Below are 15,370 nucleotides of genomic sequence, written 5' to 3'. Positions count from 1 at the left end.
TTGCCCGATAGCTGGTGAATGCGATAACAAAAAGTTGTTTGTCTCGTAAATTTACGACGGGACGAAAGACGATTATCTATGGACTAGCAGGCTACGAAATATATAAATCGTTCAACAGGTCGATAATGCTATATTGCAAGAAAGCAGGAAAACATAGGAAAACGCAAGAGTCAATAACGCTGTTGTATTATTACGTTAGCTTAATTAGGTGACGCGTGCGACTGCCATTACTTCCTTGCATCGGATTCGGCGAACCTTTTACGAGATCTTCTCTTACAACTGGTAGATCGGTTGCTTTGTTTCACCAGCTATGGCACAAGTATAGACAAGTATAAGGTAATTGGTCGACGTTCGACGACGACGACGACGACGACGATGACGACGACGACGATTGCGATAACGTTGTATAGAGAGCTAGAAACGCGCGACACGGAGACGGCTCCGAGGAAACGATGGAGAAGCCGACCGTGGATCGATTGTCGGACGCCTTTCGCGTGCAAAATGATATCGCGTAATATCGACGTAATACGAAACAATTCGAACAATGGACTGTATCGCGGTCGTAGGAACTCGTCGCAATTTCACGATCGCCGCTAACGGCAAACGTTTCCGCGGAAACAATGCCGCTGGGAACCTTAAATATTGACAATAACGTTGGTCCGACTTGAAACGACTAAAGTGTCCTGTACCTATATTACAAATATACCTATAAAATAGTCGTTACCAGCTAGATTATAAGCGCGAATAAAGAAAAAGACAAAGGTACTTTGCAGCTGCTCCGCATCCTTTCAATCGTTTTTCTATGGTTAGAAGAATGTCTGTAATCTTATGGCGCAGATTCTCTCGATCCTTTTGATCGAGACTAGATACGACGTTTAATACGAGAATAACGATAGGCGCGAGGCTAACTTTCCGAATGACAGCTACTAGATCGATGGGATTTCTCTCAGATTTCTGAGATGGGACTACGTAGAACCGCGTAATCTCAGATTTGACCGACAACGAGTCTGCCACACCGTATTATCGTATGACTGCGGGTCACTGTTCGAGAAACAGATCGTGACAGAGATTGAAACAGTCGTGGGTGTAACACGAATATATCGGCACGATATATGGTCGATGGTCGTTCGATCCTAGAATCCAAGAATCCTAAAACGGGATGCGATATCGTGGCCGTTGGCAGCATAAGAATCGATGCACAGAGACAGACTGTGATAGCTTTTGATTTGTGGGCGTAAAACGATCGGATAATCAGTCCGTGGCGAATTCACCACCTGGTTTCTGAGGGGCCAAGGCAAGGAGTAAATCGCGACGTAACCGCCGAGGACGTCCTTTTAATCGGCGATATCATTTTCCACCGACAATTCGTAATGCCGGGGCGTTGAAGCGACCAGATTGAAATTAGAGAGCGGCCGACGCGTTCTGTTTTTTCTTAGCCCCTCTTCCGTCCTCTTAACGAACATTACGAAGACAACGACGAGATAATCTTACCCTTTTTACCTAGCACTAGTCGTCGCCGAATTCGCGATTCCGTCTTTTCTACGCAACACGATAAATTTCGATTTAGAGAACGCCAACGCTGTTTTCTCACGTGACGAAACGAAACGTGTTCGTTACGCGATCCTGTTAACACGATAACATTAACTCGATAACCATCGGTTCGGTATCGAGGCTGAAAAAGCGTTAAACTGAAATGGAAAAAAGAAAAAGAAAAAAGAAGAGGGAGAGAAGAAAGAGGAAGGAAAAGATGAGAGGAATTTCCGGAAAACGGACAACGTATCAGGTTTCGTTTGGTATTATTGCGCAACCCTGATGACTACACCGATGATAGAAGCGTTCTAACTATATCGGTAAGATTACAACCTGCCACATAATCGTTAGTGCCACACGATAGTTTATAGATAGATGTTTTATTTTTTATTTTTTAAATAATTAGCCATTTCCGTGTATCTTATAATTAAACGCGGCATGGTTACGTACTTACCGTTCACCGTACATGGAAAGAGTAATTTAGGTGCTGCTTGATCGGAGTTACCAAAGTCACACATCGATGAGAAATTCGACAGAAACGTTCCGCTTAACAGAGTTTCACAGAAATTGCAAACAAATCGATAACATAGAATTTATCCATCGCGAATAATTCAAAGTAAACGACTGGTTGTGCTGGTATTCGTCGATAGGTGTTGGCTCGTTTTCTCCTTTTATTTCTAGCACGAAACCTAGCGATTAATAAAATCTGATGGTAAATTACGCCGTCTGCTAATACGTCTACGTTATACGTATATCTCGATCGGATTGAAACGAGCTGGCCGAAAAAAAAAAACGATTTTTTAGCAAGCATTTTTTTCACTCTTTCCGCATGTATACAAGCGATACTCTATAAATATTGATAAACCTGCGTTATACTTGTATTATATACCCGCGTTAACGTAATTTATCGTTTCCGATTCTCCATGCATGTACGAATTTTTCATGAACGTGTTTCCTAATGCGGTTACGTAATTATTTAATTACCATTATTGTATAATTCTTGCATCCTCGTTAAACCATGACCCTCGTAACGTTTATTACGAGCAACAAGTTAGCAAACACTCGGATCTTGTTAATAACGACTTTTTTTCATTTACACATTCTATTCAACGGATTACGCATAAATTAAATTGGCTTCGTTAGGATGTTGATTACGGTTGACGAAGCTTGCGCGTGTGCTACACTGAATTTGAATTCGACATCGAACGATCCTGCGATACGCATCTGCGAGACACAGTCACTCGCATTTGATTAAAAATTTGTTGAAATTCACGTTACACGAATTAGTTTACTGGATGACGCGTAAACAAATTTTCCAGAAAATTGTAATTTAACGAAAGAGAATCGCGAAAAGTCACCTTTTACAACTCTTTTAACGCTTTTATCTGTTCAGCCCGTGTAATGAAAGTTGAAACGATACGTTTCGTAAATTCGTAGATCGGTTGTACCATGCGCGCTGAACGATGCCGAGACATTCGTCGAGATCGATCGATGCGGAAACAGACGCGATACAGGCATCGAAGGATGTAAGAATCTCAAGATTTATCGCATACAATTATTAAGCCGAAAGTGATGAAAAATTACGATTTTCATCAGATTTTAACGAAATTAACACGATAATATTTCCAACGCGTATACGATGTAACCGACGTAAATTTTCAAAATCCATTCTTTAAGGTTTCCTTTATAAATGCATAAACGTACATTAAAAAACAGTCGTAGAAGCCAACTTTCGCCATTTCTCTTTCTTTTCGGAATTACGACCAGCTGCAATTTTTTTTACACCTAGTCTGACCAACTAATTAATAGGTCTCCCAACTTGTCGCAGAAATCTATTTTAGAGCGTGTCCGAATGTTGACGATGCTATTCCAAATTAATTCAGATTGATTTTAATATATCGAAGCTCGGATAATTCTTATTATTTTATCTCAACGTCTTACTATGGGACATACCGCAACCACTGATCACGATGAATCGTTAAACTCGTAAAACGCAAGTTGCGTGGCATCGCGTTGTTTCTTTTCCTCTTTATACCGATAGATAGATCCGTAATGAACAAAAACGATTAAACGTGTCAAATTACTCGGCACTTTTAAAATGTTTTGCTCGTGGCAGGTAAACGCTTCGCATTTAGATATTAATTACCTTCCATTATCCATCGGACGAGGATAGTGTCGAGCAATATGCAATTCGAAATGCATAACATGCACAGTACATGCACGCGACGTTGAACCAGTCGTACGGTAAGCGTACGTAATTTTTACGGAAATTTTATGGAATCGAAGGTAAATTCAAATTTGTCGCCGCACGTACGATACGGATAGCGTGGGGGGAGTAGATGGACTAACGATAGCAGGCAGCCCGGAAAAATACAGCGAGGAAACGGTAACGGAAACTGAGAAAAGACTAGGGAAGAATGGGAAAGACGAACAAGAGCAAAGATAGGATTAGGTAAGATAGTAAGAAAGTAGCGATAGTTAGGGAGTAGCATGGGTTAAGCGAGTAAGCGATTAATCGACTAAGGAGTAGATGACTGGATAGCAAGGTAGGTATTATAATTGTAAAGTAAATCTCTTAAATCAAATAAAATAGGAATTATCGGCCACGATAACGTACGATACAGATTCCAACTATTCGAGATTCCGTGTATCTCCTCGGCGTATCCTCTACTGTACCGTTCTACTATAGGTATAGAACCCTAGGAATTACATAACGAGCGAGCGTCGCGTGAAACGCGGCTAATCGACACGGGGGAGAGAGAAAAAAAAACAGAAAAGGGGAAACGAAGACTCGCAGGCATAATTGAAGATGGATTCGCGCGAGGAAACGGCTCGAAGCGTAGATATCGCGTATGCACGTGCCAAGTCGTTGGCGACCAGTCTTCCTTCCGTCGCGTCGCATCGCATCGTATCGTATCGCATCGCATCGCATCGCATCGCATCGCATCGCATCGCATCGCATCGCATCGCATCGCATCGCATCGCATCGCACCGTAGAAGAGAACGCCGAGGTATTATGCAAGATATCGGGATCCAACCTTGGCAATGACCACTAACTATGACGATTGAGTTGGCACCGGCCAACTGTGTCTGTCCGTATCATTAGCTTGCCGCCAGGATAATCGCAGAGTCGGTGGTTCGTGACGACCGATTCACCACCGGCAGCGTCTTTTTACTTACTAGCACTTTACTCGCGGAAAAAACAAACACCTGCGGCTGGCGACCGGAAATAAAATTTCCCACTTTACCGACGCGATGCTGATTTCATTAATTTGCACGACTAGTTATTTAAAAAGCAGGTACAAGTACGATCGAGGGGAATAATATCGGTACCTAATATAAAGATGTTTGTTCGCGTACGTTCGTAAGGGATGAATACAAGTTTGGTTTTAATTTGGATGAAAATAGAGAATAGAAATAAGAAAAAGCCTGATTATAGATATACATAGGTGCGTACGCTTACTCGAATTCACTTTGAAAACTAGCTACGCAAACAGCGATGTAATTTCTCGAATAAACGATAAACTGAAAAATTCACGTGTTAATCGATGCTCGATTTCTTAGAGTCCAACTCTGAAATGAAAGAAATGAAAGAAAGGAATCACCTATCGAAAGAGTAGCAAGAGAAATGTGCTTGCTTGCTTGCTTGCTTGCTGTAATTTCTAATCGTAAGTAATGTAAAATTTCTATCGTGCGTTAGCGAGAGCGGATTAAAGTGTCTTAAAGAACGCTTCGTATCCTCGTAACCTATCGATGCGACAGAATCTGGAATTATTGTATTTGGAATTACTCGCTCGTTTCAAATTCACGTGTTAATCGCTAAACACCTGACATTCTCCGAATGGAGTTTTAATCTATCGTATGACGATAATCGTACGTTGTCTAAGCCCCGTCTTACCGTTTCATTCCAAGCAAGTAGAGCGCCAAGCTGTCCGAGTGTACAAATCTCGCGACATTTTGTCAAATGCAATTTTTCATTAAACCTAATTCTTCCACCGAGTTTAATCTCGTTTAATCTGATAAGCGAATAAACTTCAACAAGTTTATTTAAAAAAAGATGGGAATTTTGATTTCGAATTTCGTCACTGTTCGCCACACTACTACGCATGTGTGCACATGCATATACATTCGTAGTTGGACAATGAGAAAAGTTTGTGGCGACATCTATCCTTTTCGCGCGGAAAGCAAACAAAAGCGATGGGTTGCCGATAGCAGATATACGTAATAAGATCGGAGACGAATATACCAGAAACGGGGTTCTGTGCCTCGTCCGTGATAAGATGGAGTTCGCATAATAAATCAAACGAATCGCGTAACTGTTATTGCGCAACACAGAGATTTAGCTTCAACGACAGAGTAGTGATGGTTCGTGACGTCTACGTTTGTTCGATACCGAATAGATAATCGATACAAACAAATAAATAGATAAATGTCGGAAATGACAGAAAAATGAGAAAGACAGTGTTAAATAAGCGACAGAGAAATTCTGTATATCGTACACTAATTATATTATCGCTGTTAAATTACAAAATCATATACGATCTACACAACTTAAACGTGCTTAAAACAACCACTTGACTAAATCGATTACAAGTTGATCGTCTTTCGTTATTTTTATTGAATTTTCTCTGTAAGATCGATTTTCCTTCTAGTTTATAATAATTTTACGTTACTTACGATGTATTATGCATCGAGTTCTCTATTATCTATAGCTTGCTTTAAATTTATTATTTCTCTCACAGAACCTTCTTTAAAGCTCCAATATCTATAGTCCTCGTAGTCCTGTAGCTGATCAAGTATTTTTCTTTTTAACATGTACAATTGTCTCTTGTTTGCAGCTACCCTGACTTTGTGAAGCAATTTTTCATATTCCATTTGTGTGTTTGGGAACATATATCTCGAAAGAAATCTTGTAATCGGATGCTGTAGAAAAAGCATTGGTTTTACGCTAACAATTTTGCCTGTAATACGTATTTAGAAGTGTTTTTTCAACGCTGTCTTACCCTGTAGTATTCCCATTGCTTTGGAATATATCCTTCTGGTATTGGTTCTAAGGTGGCTGGCCCTATAAATACGTTGCAATAAAAGATGAGCAAACCAGCAGGTATAACGCCCATAAAGACGTAAAAATGCAGCCAATCTTTAGTTTTGTGCCATTGCCATCGACTTGCAGTTACTTCCATAATACGATGATCCGACATGCGTCTTACCACTCCTAAAAGTTATTAAATTTTCAGTTTTTGAACATTCGTCAACAAAGTTGACTATTTGAAACAAGTTGATTATTTTTCCAGCAGTCATCGTTGGTCACGTTTAATTCTCGTAAGAACAACTCTGTAAACAGGCACAGTGTTCGCGTTCGTGGGAAAATTTGTTGCGTAACAAAACACTACTACTCCTTCGATATACACTGTTCTATCTACAGAACGAAACATAATTATCTTCATCACCTTGGTTTTGCAACGCATAATTGTTGTTTTTCCGTAGTAACTTTCCCAATAACTCGTTCGTATGAAATAATTTTCGATTAGCCGCAAGCAAAAGCCTACTCACGACAGCCATTTTGGTTTGTAACTATAAAACGGAACGCACTACTTGTCTTGTTAGCGCAAGAACCACCGTTGGCTACTTTACCGACGGTAATCTAATCTGCTTAAGCCGCGAAACTTGAAATTGCGTACGTCAAATACGATTAAATATTTGAAACTTTAATAGGTATATATAAATTTTGTAGGTATATTTGAATGTTATAGTAATTATATAAGGATCGTATGTAGTTTTGATGGTAAATTTATTTTTTATGCCAAATTGCCGTATATTTATGATAAAATCCGTACCGTGCCGTAACCTCATCTAAGATAATTAAATACGAACGCATCGTGTTGAGTTAGAAAGTAATTTATTAAGAGAAAGCGTGATCTTTCATGTAAAAAATATGTTACATATATATATATATATATAGTATTATATATAAAATAAATATAATATAATATTGAATATAATATATATATATATATAGAATAATATAATATTTATTCATATATATATATATAGTATTTATATGTACATAAATTGCGGTTTGAACGAGAGAAAGAAAGAGAAACGGATAAATTGGCGCGAAGCTTTCGCGACTCCATGCCATGCCATGCTATGCCATGCCATCTAATACAAAGGTACATTTAGCGGCAATGAAGTTAGGTCAAGTGAATAGTTGAACTCGAGAAACGATTCTAAATTACAAACGCTCGTTGCAAATTCTCGTGATCGTGTTTGAAAACAAAAAACAACTAACGATAGAAACTATACCAACGATAATTAATTCTTAGAAACGGAAAAAGTAAATTTCATTACCAACTTAATATATCTATGATCACGTATAAGTTGTCTTCTTTGGCCCAAAATATTTCTGATCCAGTAATATCATTGGCCAGTTGTTACTACTGCTGGCAATATTGGATTTTGCATTACAGATAATCTTATCACTACGTTATTAGTAGTATTAACTAGCGTTAATAAATATTTTCGCAAAACAAAACAATGTTGGTCTTACACCTAACGACCGTCAAACATTTATCCAGCATGTTGTTGGTCGTCTGGAAACATCTCGACGACTATATATCAATCTCAACCGCTGTGTGCAGTGCTTGATCCTCATTGAAGTAAATGGTATTGATTCGGACGAAATTAATGCTGGCGTCGAGTTACTGAAAATGTTCGCATTCGACACGTTGAGCAACGCATGACGCACAGACGATGCAGCATTTGCCGATGCTATCGAATCGACTAGTAGTTGCAGAGAAACGTCAAGAATATGCAATAACGATTAATTGCTTTAAACGTCTAGCATTTTAGCGTAAAGATACATAGCACAAGTATATGTATAGTATATGTATATAGCAGTGAGTCGACCGTTGACAAGTAACTGGTATAACACGGAACTTGGATCGGCACATACGATAAAATATCGAATCTCTTAATAATAATAATTATTATTATTATCTGTGTGGTCTAGCGAAATATCATTTAATAACTATTCGATCAAAGATATTACGTTTCACAATTGACATGTTTGCGACACATTCTTTACTCGCGTTTTTACCTATTCTACGGTTCTATCATCTACACGGAAAAAAGTATCTGCACTTGAAGCAATCTACGTGTTTTCTTCCGTTGATTAAAACTGCAAAAATATGTTATTCAATTATGACGATGGCGTAATAAAGAAAAAGAAATGTCACGTGGCAATAAATCAACAAAACGGCCAAGATAAGATCCATGGTGTCATTTACTATTTTATATGATCAAGTGGAACGAACGTACACCGACCGATTCCACCGAGAAGGCGAGAAGGCGAGAAGGCGAGAAGGCGAGAAGGCGAGAAGGCGAGAAGGCGAGAAGGCGAGACGACGACCCTGAGGAAATGGGTTAAAGACCGCGAACCTTTCCCCTTCCCCATATGTCTTTCGAATTGTTTCGTTTCGAGACATTCGGTCGTTCCGCGTGCATCCCTTCTACACCCGACTCCCCAAAGATAGACCAATGCAATACTTGCGTATACGGTGCATTGGGTACACCCTGGCTGCACCGTACAATAGACGCGACGAATCTCTCTCGTCGTTCACGTGATTCACACGCCTCCTTACTCGCGGCTGTTTTCGCAATACACGCTGCCGTACACGTGAACTCGTACATACTGCTATGTTCGACATCTCGTGAATCTCGTCGCTGTTTCGTTCCTCGAAATAACGATCCTGCCAAAATAAAACCAAAGAAACGCAACTAAAAAACAAAGAAAACCTATCCGGTTTCAGCCGGATAATCGCTTGAAATTCGACGTAGAACTGTGTTTCGCAAAATACAACCTACGATCTACCGAGTGATTTCTCGAGCTTGAAACGCTCGACGAACGGTTTGCATTTGCACCATTCGAATCGATTCATGTCACGAGCTTGGGAATTGCCCATCGACTGAACGTTTCGAACGAGAATGGGTCATTGTCCACCAGTACTTTATATCATCGTTTGTTGCTTTAGTTTAGCATCGTGCAGTATCGGGTATCAGCCGGAGCTCTGTGCATTCTATTTTCCATGTGTGTTAGCAACCCTTAAATTGCTCGCTTTGTCGCCAGTAATATAAATATATATGTATGTATGTATGTACCATAGCAGCGCAGAAGACAGACATCGTAGCGCCGGCAACGGGAAGGGACGATCGACCGCGAGGCAAGTGTTCGCAGTTTGCCAGCCTTCAGTCGCGTATTGGCCACCGCGCACTGCACGTCAGGAGCCGTTCGTATCCGAACGAACGACCGAACGAAGCTTCTGCTCTATTCTATTGGCAGGGAGGAAGAAAACGTGCGTGCGCGAGATAGATAGATAGATAGATAGATAGATAGATAGATAGAAAGAGGGAGGGAGAGAGAGAGAGAGAGAGATATATATATATAGGGGGGAACATTGGTAAAAGAAAGGCAAAGAAAGAAGTGCGAAAGAAGTAGGCTTAAGGATCGAATTTAAAATAGAAGAAGAAAAGTCGCTACTCTAGGAGGTGAGTACCAATTTGTTTGCAATGCACAACGTACATTTACGATTAGATTTGTCGAGTGTTTTATCGACGCGTATACGCAACGAACGGAGAAGATAGGACATTTCTTTTGAATTAAAAACAATTTAGAAATGGATCGATGCGACGGATACACGAAGGTATATACGGTCCTGTGTGCCGTTGACTTTTCCACGATCGATCCTTCCGTCGTCGTCTCGTTATTTCTCGCATAGAATCGGTGAAAGGGGCAGGTTTCGGGTTTTTAGTCTCGAGTACGGATGTGAGAAATCGACCGCGAGCTGAAACTCTGCTACGAGTTGTCCGTTGAAAGTCAGACATGGCAAATCGTGTTTCAAACGAAGCTTTCCAAGACGAAGAAGAACCGCTTTCGAGAACAGTCTTTGCCGGAGGTTCGATGGAACTCGCGTACTCTGTACGTTATGCGAACATTTCGCAGTCGTGCGAACACACGATCGATCGTTCAAAAATAGACACTCTGTGTGACAGTGACCTACGCCTACTTCGATATCTCGATGAGGGTAATATACGACGCTTTAAATAATCGAATTTAATCTAACCTCGAACCTATACATTGTATCGTATGCATCGTATATACTAGATATTCGCGATTCTTATTCGAAGATTGTGTGAAAATTATTGGAAAAATATTTAGCATGATTTGTTGTCAAATCGATCCAATGCTTGGTTCGGCCAAATCGTTCAGGATGTATAGTACAGGGTAGTATAGGGTAGTATAGATACTGTAGAGTATAGAGTATAGAGTATAGAGCAGAGAGTATAGAGTATAAAACGATGGTTTCCTCGGGCTCTCCTCTGTTTCGTTTCCACTACCTTCTCTGGCCGACGTTATAATACGATTAAATACGTTGCGATAGTTGCAAAGTACAACAAAGTATCTTTATGGTTAGCGCGAGTGATTTATTCGTGTAAATGACGTAATATTTGCTACGCCGCACCTGTACGTAAACGAAGCGCGTGCCGCTTTGCTTTGTGCGAATCCAATTTTACTCTCTGACCTCTGACCTGGTCGCTCATGTACAATGATTTACACGTAGACGATTGTCGTTTTGACGTTCGAATGAAAAACAAACGGTAGGAATAATACGTAGGAATAATACGTAGAAATAATACGTAGGAATGGCGTACTTGAAATCGAGAAATATGTTCACGATGTTCAGGCAAACATTATAAAAACTGTACAGATTAAACATGACGCAAAGATTAAAATAATTATTTTGCAACGTTTTGTCACGTTTTCGAGTAGTGTCGAGTAGATAAATTGCCACACAAGTGCGAGACGCGTGGATTATCTTGCACCGTTTAATCGTTGTTGTATCGGCGATTAAACGAGATAACGATGGCCATTGTAAAATTAATCTATTTTAACGTTTTATTTAATATAGGATCGGCGATTAATCTGCGATAATTAGTTTGAGTATGCGAAACATGGCCTGCAGATTAAAAATGATGTAATAAAGGATCGAACGAAACGATATAATATCGAGCTGCGAGATAATATCGAGCAAGCGCAAAATACACTGTAATTAAATATATGGAACGGCGGAATAAGTCGCCTGACAAATAACTCCTAATAAGTATCTGGTCCTTAATTGCGTATCACGTGACGGACCCGAGCACGCGAATCTCTTATGCAATCGGGCGTAAAGACATTATCTCGATCGTGAATCAGAATCGAACGATTGGAGAAATCGCGTGGTACTCGTTAACCGGCAATCTCGATGCGATTCTTGGTTGCGGGAGAAGTGGCATTAACGACCAGAGAAAAGAAACGGACGATTTCCAAAGATCGAGAAAACGCGGTCGATTCTCGAGTTGCACAGCACAGCTGCGTGTCGCGATTTAATCGGCGCTCGTTCCTCGAATCGGACCCGTTATCGTTCGAGGGTTAGGTTCGTCGATCGTCGAACACCGATTTTAGCGAGATAACTTTTTCACGAGTTAATAAACTGCTGCTGTATTTTGGAACGCGGAATATTGCTTGCTCGCTTGATTCGGTCGACGACTTTGATCGGCTTAGCGGCGTAGAGTGGTAGCTAGGTGTGTGTAGCGTTATCGAAGCCGCGTACTGGAGGAAAATTCGCGAAGGAAAAGTCGCGCGTTCTCTTCGAGAGGCATACACGCTGTATACGTGGTAGGCTGTACGAAAGAAGGTAAAAAATCTGCCTCGCATCATAGAAAGTCAGTGCGCTGCCACGCACGGCGGTTTCAACAACGAAATTACCGTGTCACTAGCCACGATGGTATTCCGTGGTCTCGGGCCTCCTTCGAGACGGACGTTCTCGCGACAAGCGACGACAATGTGCGCTTTCGCGCCGAGAATTACGCAAACTAACGAACTGCGTTCGATCGTGTGGCGATTGTTTCGTGCAACAATCCTATCGATAAAATCTAAATATAATTGATAAAATCCTATTCGATGTTTCTTTTCTAGAGTGTACGTAAAATGGTGGTGACCGAGTACGAAATCCACGTTCTCAGTTGACAGACAACAGGGGGAGGAGGCTGTTTCCAGGAGAGGTGAGATTGACTAGCGCGTTGATCAAAGAAAAAGGCAGCAGGCGCAGCTAAATACAACACACGTGTAGCAGCAGCAGTGGTGGGAAAAAAGAGGCATAAGAAACAGCAGCTATGGATCCTTATTCGCTGAGGTTAGTCTTGCTTAAGAAAATGTGTTTACACACGCTCGATAACGATCTATGGATGGAGATACATAAATCGAATGCAACGGTCAAACAGTAAGAAATCAAAGTATATAATAACAGCAAGTGCACAGCCTTTGTAGTAAATAATCTTGTCGGAGGAAAAAATAATATATTCGTCTAATTCGTCGACCTGGCCCGATCTGTGGCGCGTCAGGTACGAGCAGCTGTCAAATTTGCCAACAGGTTTCATCGACAGCGCTGATTCGTAGAGGTTTTTCTTTCGCTTTTCCCCTTTCTCGTGATCGTGTCTATGCCTTTCCATCTGCGTTAGGGAGAACGGTTGTTTCCGCAGCGTCTTTCCACAGCGAACGCCTTCTGTGTTCCACGACGGTATCGGTTCTAGTGGGTATAAACCATTTTGTATCGCGCGCTTGTCAGACAATCTTCTCCGATCGACGATTCTTTCTGATTTATCGAATATCATCTGCTGGTTAGGCTAAATTCGATATAGCGGGTTCAGCGCTGTTAACGTTCGACGCGCCTCGCTATGCTACTAGTTTTAATATTTTCCTCTTTATCGATCTGTGGATCGTCGGAGCCCCTGTATCGTTTCCCACGCTAGCCAAATACGCGATCGTTCGACGAAAGAGGTGCTGAAAATCACGCGTTCCGTTGACTTTGTTAGGAACTTAGGTTTCTATTTCATAACAGCGAGCAAGGGTAATCGTCGATCGAAAATTCAGAGGATGGCGACATCCTATAGCGAATACGTTATTGTGATTGCTTGGCTGTCCTCGAGCCAGAGAACCTAATCGAATCTGTTTTCGTTATTCGCGCACGTATAACGGCGATACGACGTACGACGGGAATTTTGGAAAGCGTCCTTCGGGATTTCGATCGTTCTTTCGACCATCGACCGTGTATTTGATTAACGACGGTAGCCGTTGTATGTGATCCACTTGGCAATGAAGTGGATGCTATATAAAATTTTGACGGGATGTAGGATGGATGTTTCAGAAGGCCAAGTACGAACGAAAGCACACGAAACTCGTTCGGGGGAATAACAGGAAGACGACTCGTTCTCCGGTCCGGAGAACCAGTTTTGCCAGCCGATAAATCGCCGATACTCTTGTTTTGAACGCGTCAGCAAGACAGATACGTTTAAATCGCAATATCGTTCGTCGTTGTTCTTTCTTCCACAACGTTATCAACGTCGAGTCGCGTTAAACAGAAAAAAAAGGAAAGAAAAAGAAAAGAAAAAGAAAAGAATGTGTCAACGCAAATAACAAAAGACGAAACGCGAGATATTTTCCGCAAAGAAAAGTGAATTCTCGATGAGGATGGTGACCGTATCGAACGTATTAGAAGTGCGGAAAATGGGAAAATTGAATGAAATTATAGACACGATCAAGCTACATTCATGTTTACGAATCGTCATCTCGATTTCGGAAAACAACCTCTGATCTAACCATGCGCTGGCATCTGGCACCTGGCACCTGGCATCTGGCACCTGGTATCTGGGATTCGAGATCCGGGGTTGTGTACGGTTTCTGCTAATATAGTTGAGATATCTCGGGGCATGTGTTACATAAACGGACGCAACTGATAATGGGAACTTGTAAACACCGAACGAAAAACGAAAAACGAAAAACGCAAAACGCAAAACCGCGAAACGCTGACAATAAGCGACGTGTCGCTGTAATAGTTGGCACTAAGAGAGTTAAACCGTGCGAAGCTGCATTCTTCTGTCACTGCTGCGATTTAGAAAATACGCTCGTACGCGCCAGGTATTCTACTTGCACAATCCATAGGATTGGATAGGTAAATTACTGTTACCGCGATAATACGCGCATACGTACTAGGCTGAAAGGAAACAAGGCACGAGGATCGAGCGCTTTCCGATCGCGAATCTTAAGCGTCGTGATATCGAGTCAGCGAAATTTTTCCACCGTGCCCTCCAAACGTTTCTTCCGTCCATCTTATCTATCAAACTCAAACGGCCGACTTACGATCGATCGCGTCACGTAACAAACAAAGAGTCACGACGTCGATAATGAACGGAGTCGATCTAACAATAACTAGGTACGATACGTTCTGTCTGACGTAACCCTTTATATTTGTTCTTCTTACTTTGCTTGGCAAGGCTCGCATTTAAAATATCACGACGCGAAAGAAAGACGAAAGAAGCGCGAAAGGGAGAACCGGCTATCGCTATCTAGAAGGAAACTAGAGTCGAAATAACGCCAAGTGACGTCATTTGATACTCTTGGTCGTGATAAAAAGCTTAGCACCGAGTTGTCCAGTGATGACAACTGCGCGTTATTGTTTCTTTTTCTATTTCCAGTATAGTCAACCTGGCATATGAATGTTTCGAATAAATTTGTCCCGCTACTTTCCATTTCCATTTCCAAATTTCCATTTGCACGGCTAAGCCGAGTTAGTCGGGCTACGGCCCCGCTAATCTCAAAATTCGCCATGTCGTCGTTACTTTACGTTTCGATACGCTATGGCTAAGGCTAAAGATGTCACCGCTAAAAGATATATATTCGCGCGGATAGTAAATGTCTGGCCTTTCTACGGCATTGCTATTCTTAGAAGAGTTGTCCAACATC

The 15,370-nt window shown here is 41.3% G+C and overlaps 3 protein-coding genes across 6 annotated transcripts in view; 1 reads left to right on the top strand and 2 right to left on the bottom strand.

Moving 5' to 3' along the window:
* The window catches only part of LOC117155437 (facilitated trehalose transporter Tret1), a 34,389-nt gene that overhangs the window by 10,685 nt on the left and 8,334 nt on the right, over positions 1–15,370 (bottom strand). The window lies entirely within an intron of this gene.
* Positions 6,015–7,140, bottom strand: ND-SGDH (NADH dehydrogenase (ubiquinone) SGDH subunit). Its single transcript, XM_033331380.2, has 3 exons — positions 6,981–7,140; positions 6,534–6,745; positions 6,015–6,453 (listed from the first exon to the last, which is right to left on the bottom strand). Exons 1-3 carry the CDS (start codon positions 7,090–7,092, stop codon positions 6,214–6,216), a joined length of 564 nt encoding a protein of 187 aa, XP_033187271.1. The 5' UTR covers positions 7,093–7,140; the 3' UTR covers positions 6,015–6,213.
* Positions 9,764–15,370, top strand: part of LOC117155438 (facilitated trehalose transporter Tret1) — a 22,335-nt gene continuing 16,728 nt past the window's right edge. For 3 of the 4 annotated variants that reach the window (XR_013059719.1, XR_013059718.1, XM_033331379.2), the window contains exons 1-2: positions 9,764–10,077; positions 12,548–12,764. Coding sequence is in view for 2 of the 4 variants with exons in the window: in XM_033331379.2 (XP_033187270.1) it covers positions 12,745–12,764 (20 nt within the window). In the remaining 2 variants the exon portion in view is untranslated. Of the gene's footprint in view, positions 10,078–11,919; positions 12,267–12,547; positions 12,765–15,370 lie in introns of those variants that run through there. The other variant, XM_076623322.1, reaches the window with a different exon arrangement.

The sequence above is a fragment of the Bombus vancouverensis genome, chromosome 12 (genome assembly GCF_051014615.1).
Source record: "Bombus vancouverensis nearcticus chromosome 12, iyBomVanc1_principal, whole genome shotgun sequence".
Lineage (NCBI taxonomy): Eukaryota > Metazoa > Arthropoda > Insecta > Hymenoptera > Apidae > Bombus > Bombus vancouverensis.
This window is presented reverse-complemented; position numbering and strand designations above follow the sequence as displayed.

Coding starts and splice junctions, on each gene's coding strand:
- ND-SGDH (XM_033331380.2), bottom strand. CDS start 7,092: ATGGCTGTCGTGAGTAGGCTTTTGCTTGCGGCTAATCGAAAATTATTT. Junction 6,746..6,980: donor TTATGCGTTGCAAAACCAAG/GTGATGAAGATA, acceptor AATAACTTTTAG/GAGTGGTAAGACGCATGTCG. Junction 6,454..6,533: donor AGCAATGGGAATACTACAGG/GTAAGACAGCGT, acceptor CTTTTTCTACAG/CATCCGATTACAAGATTTCT.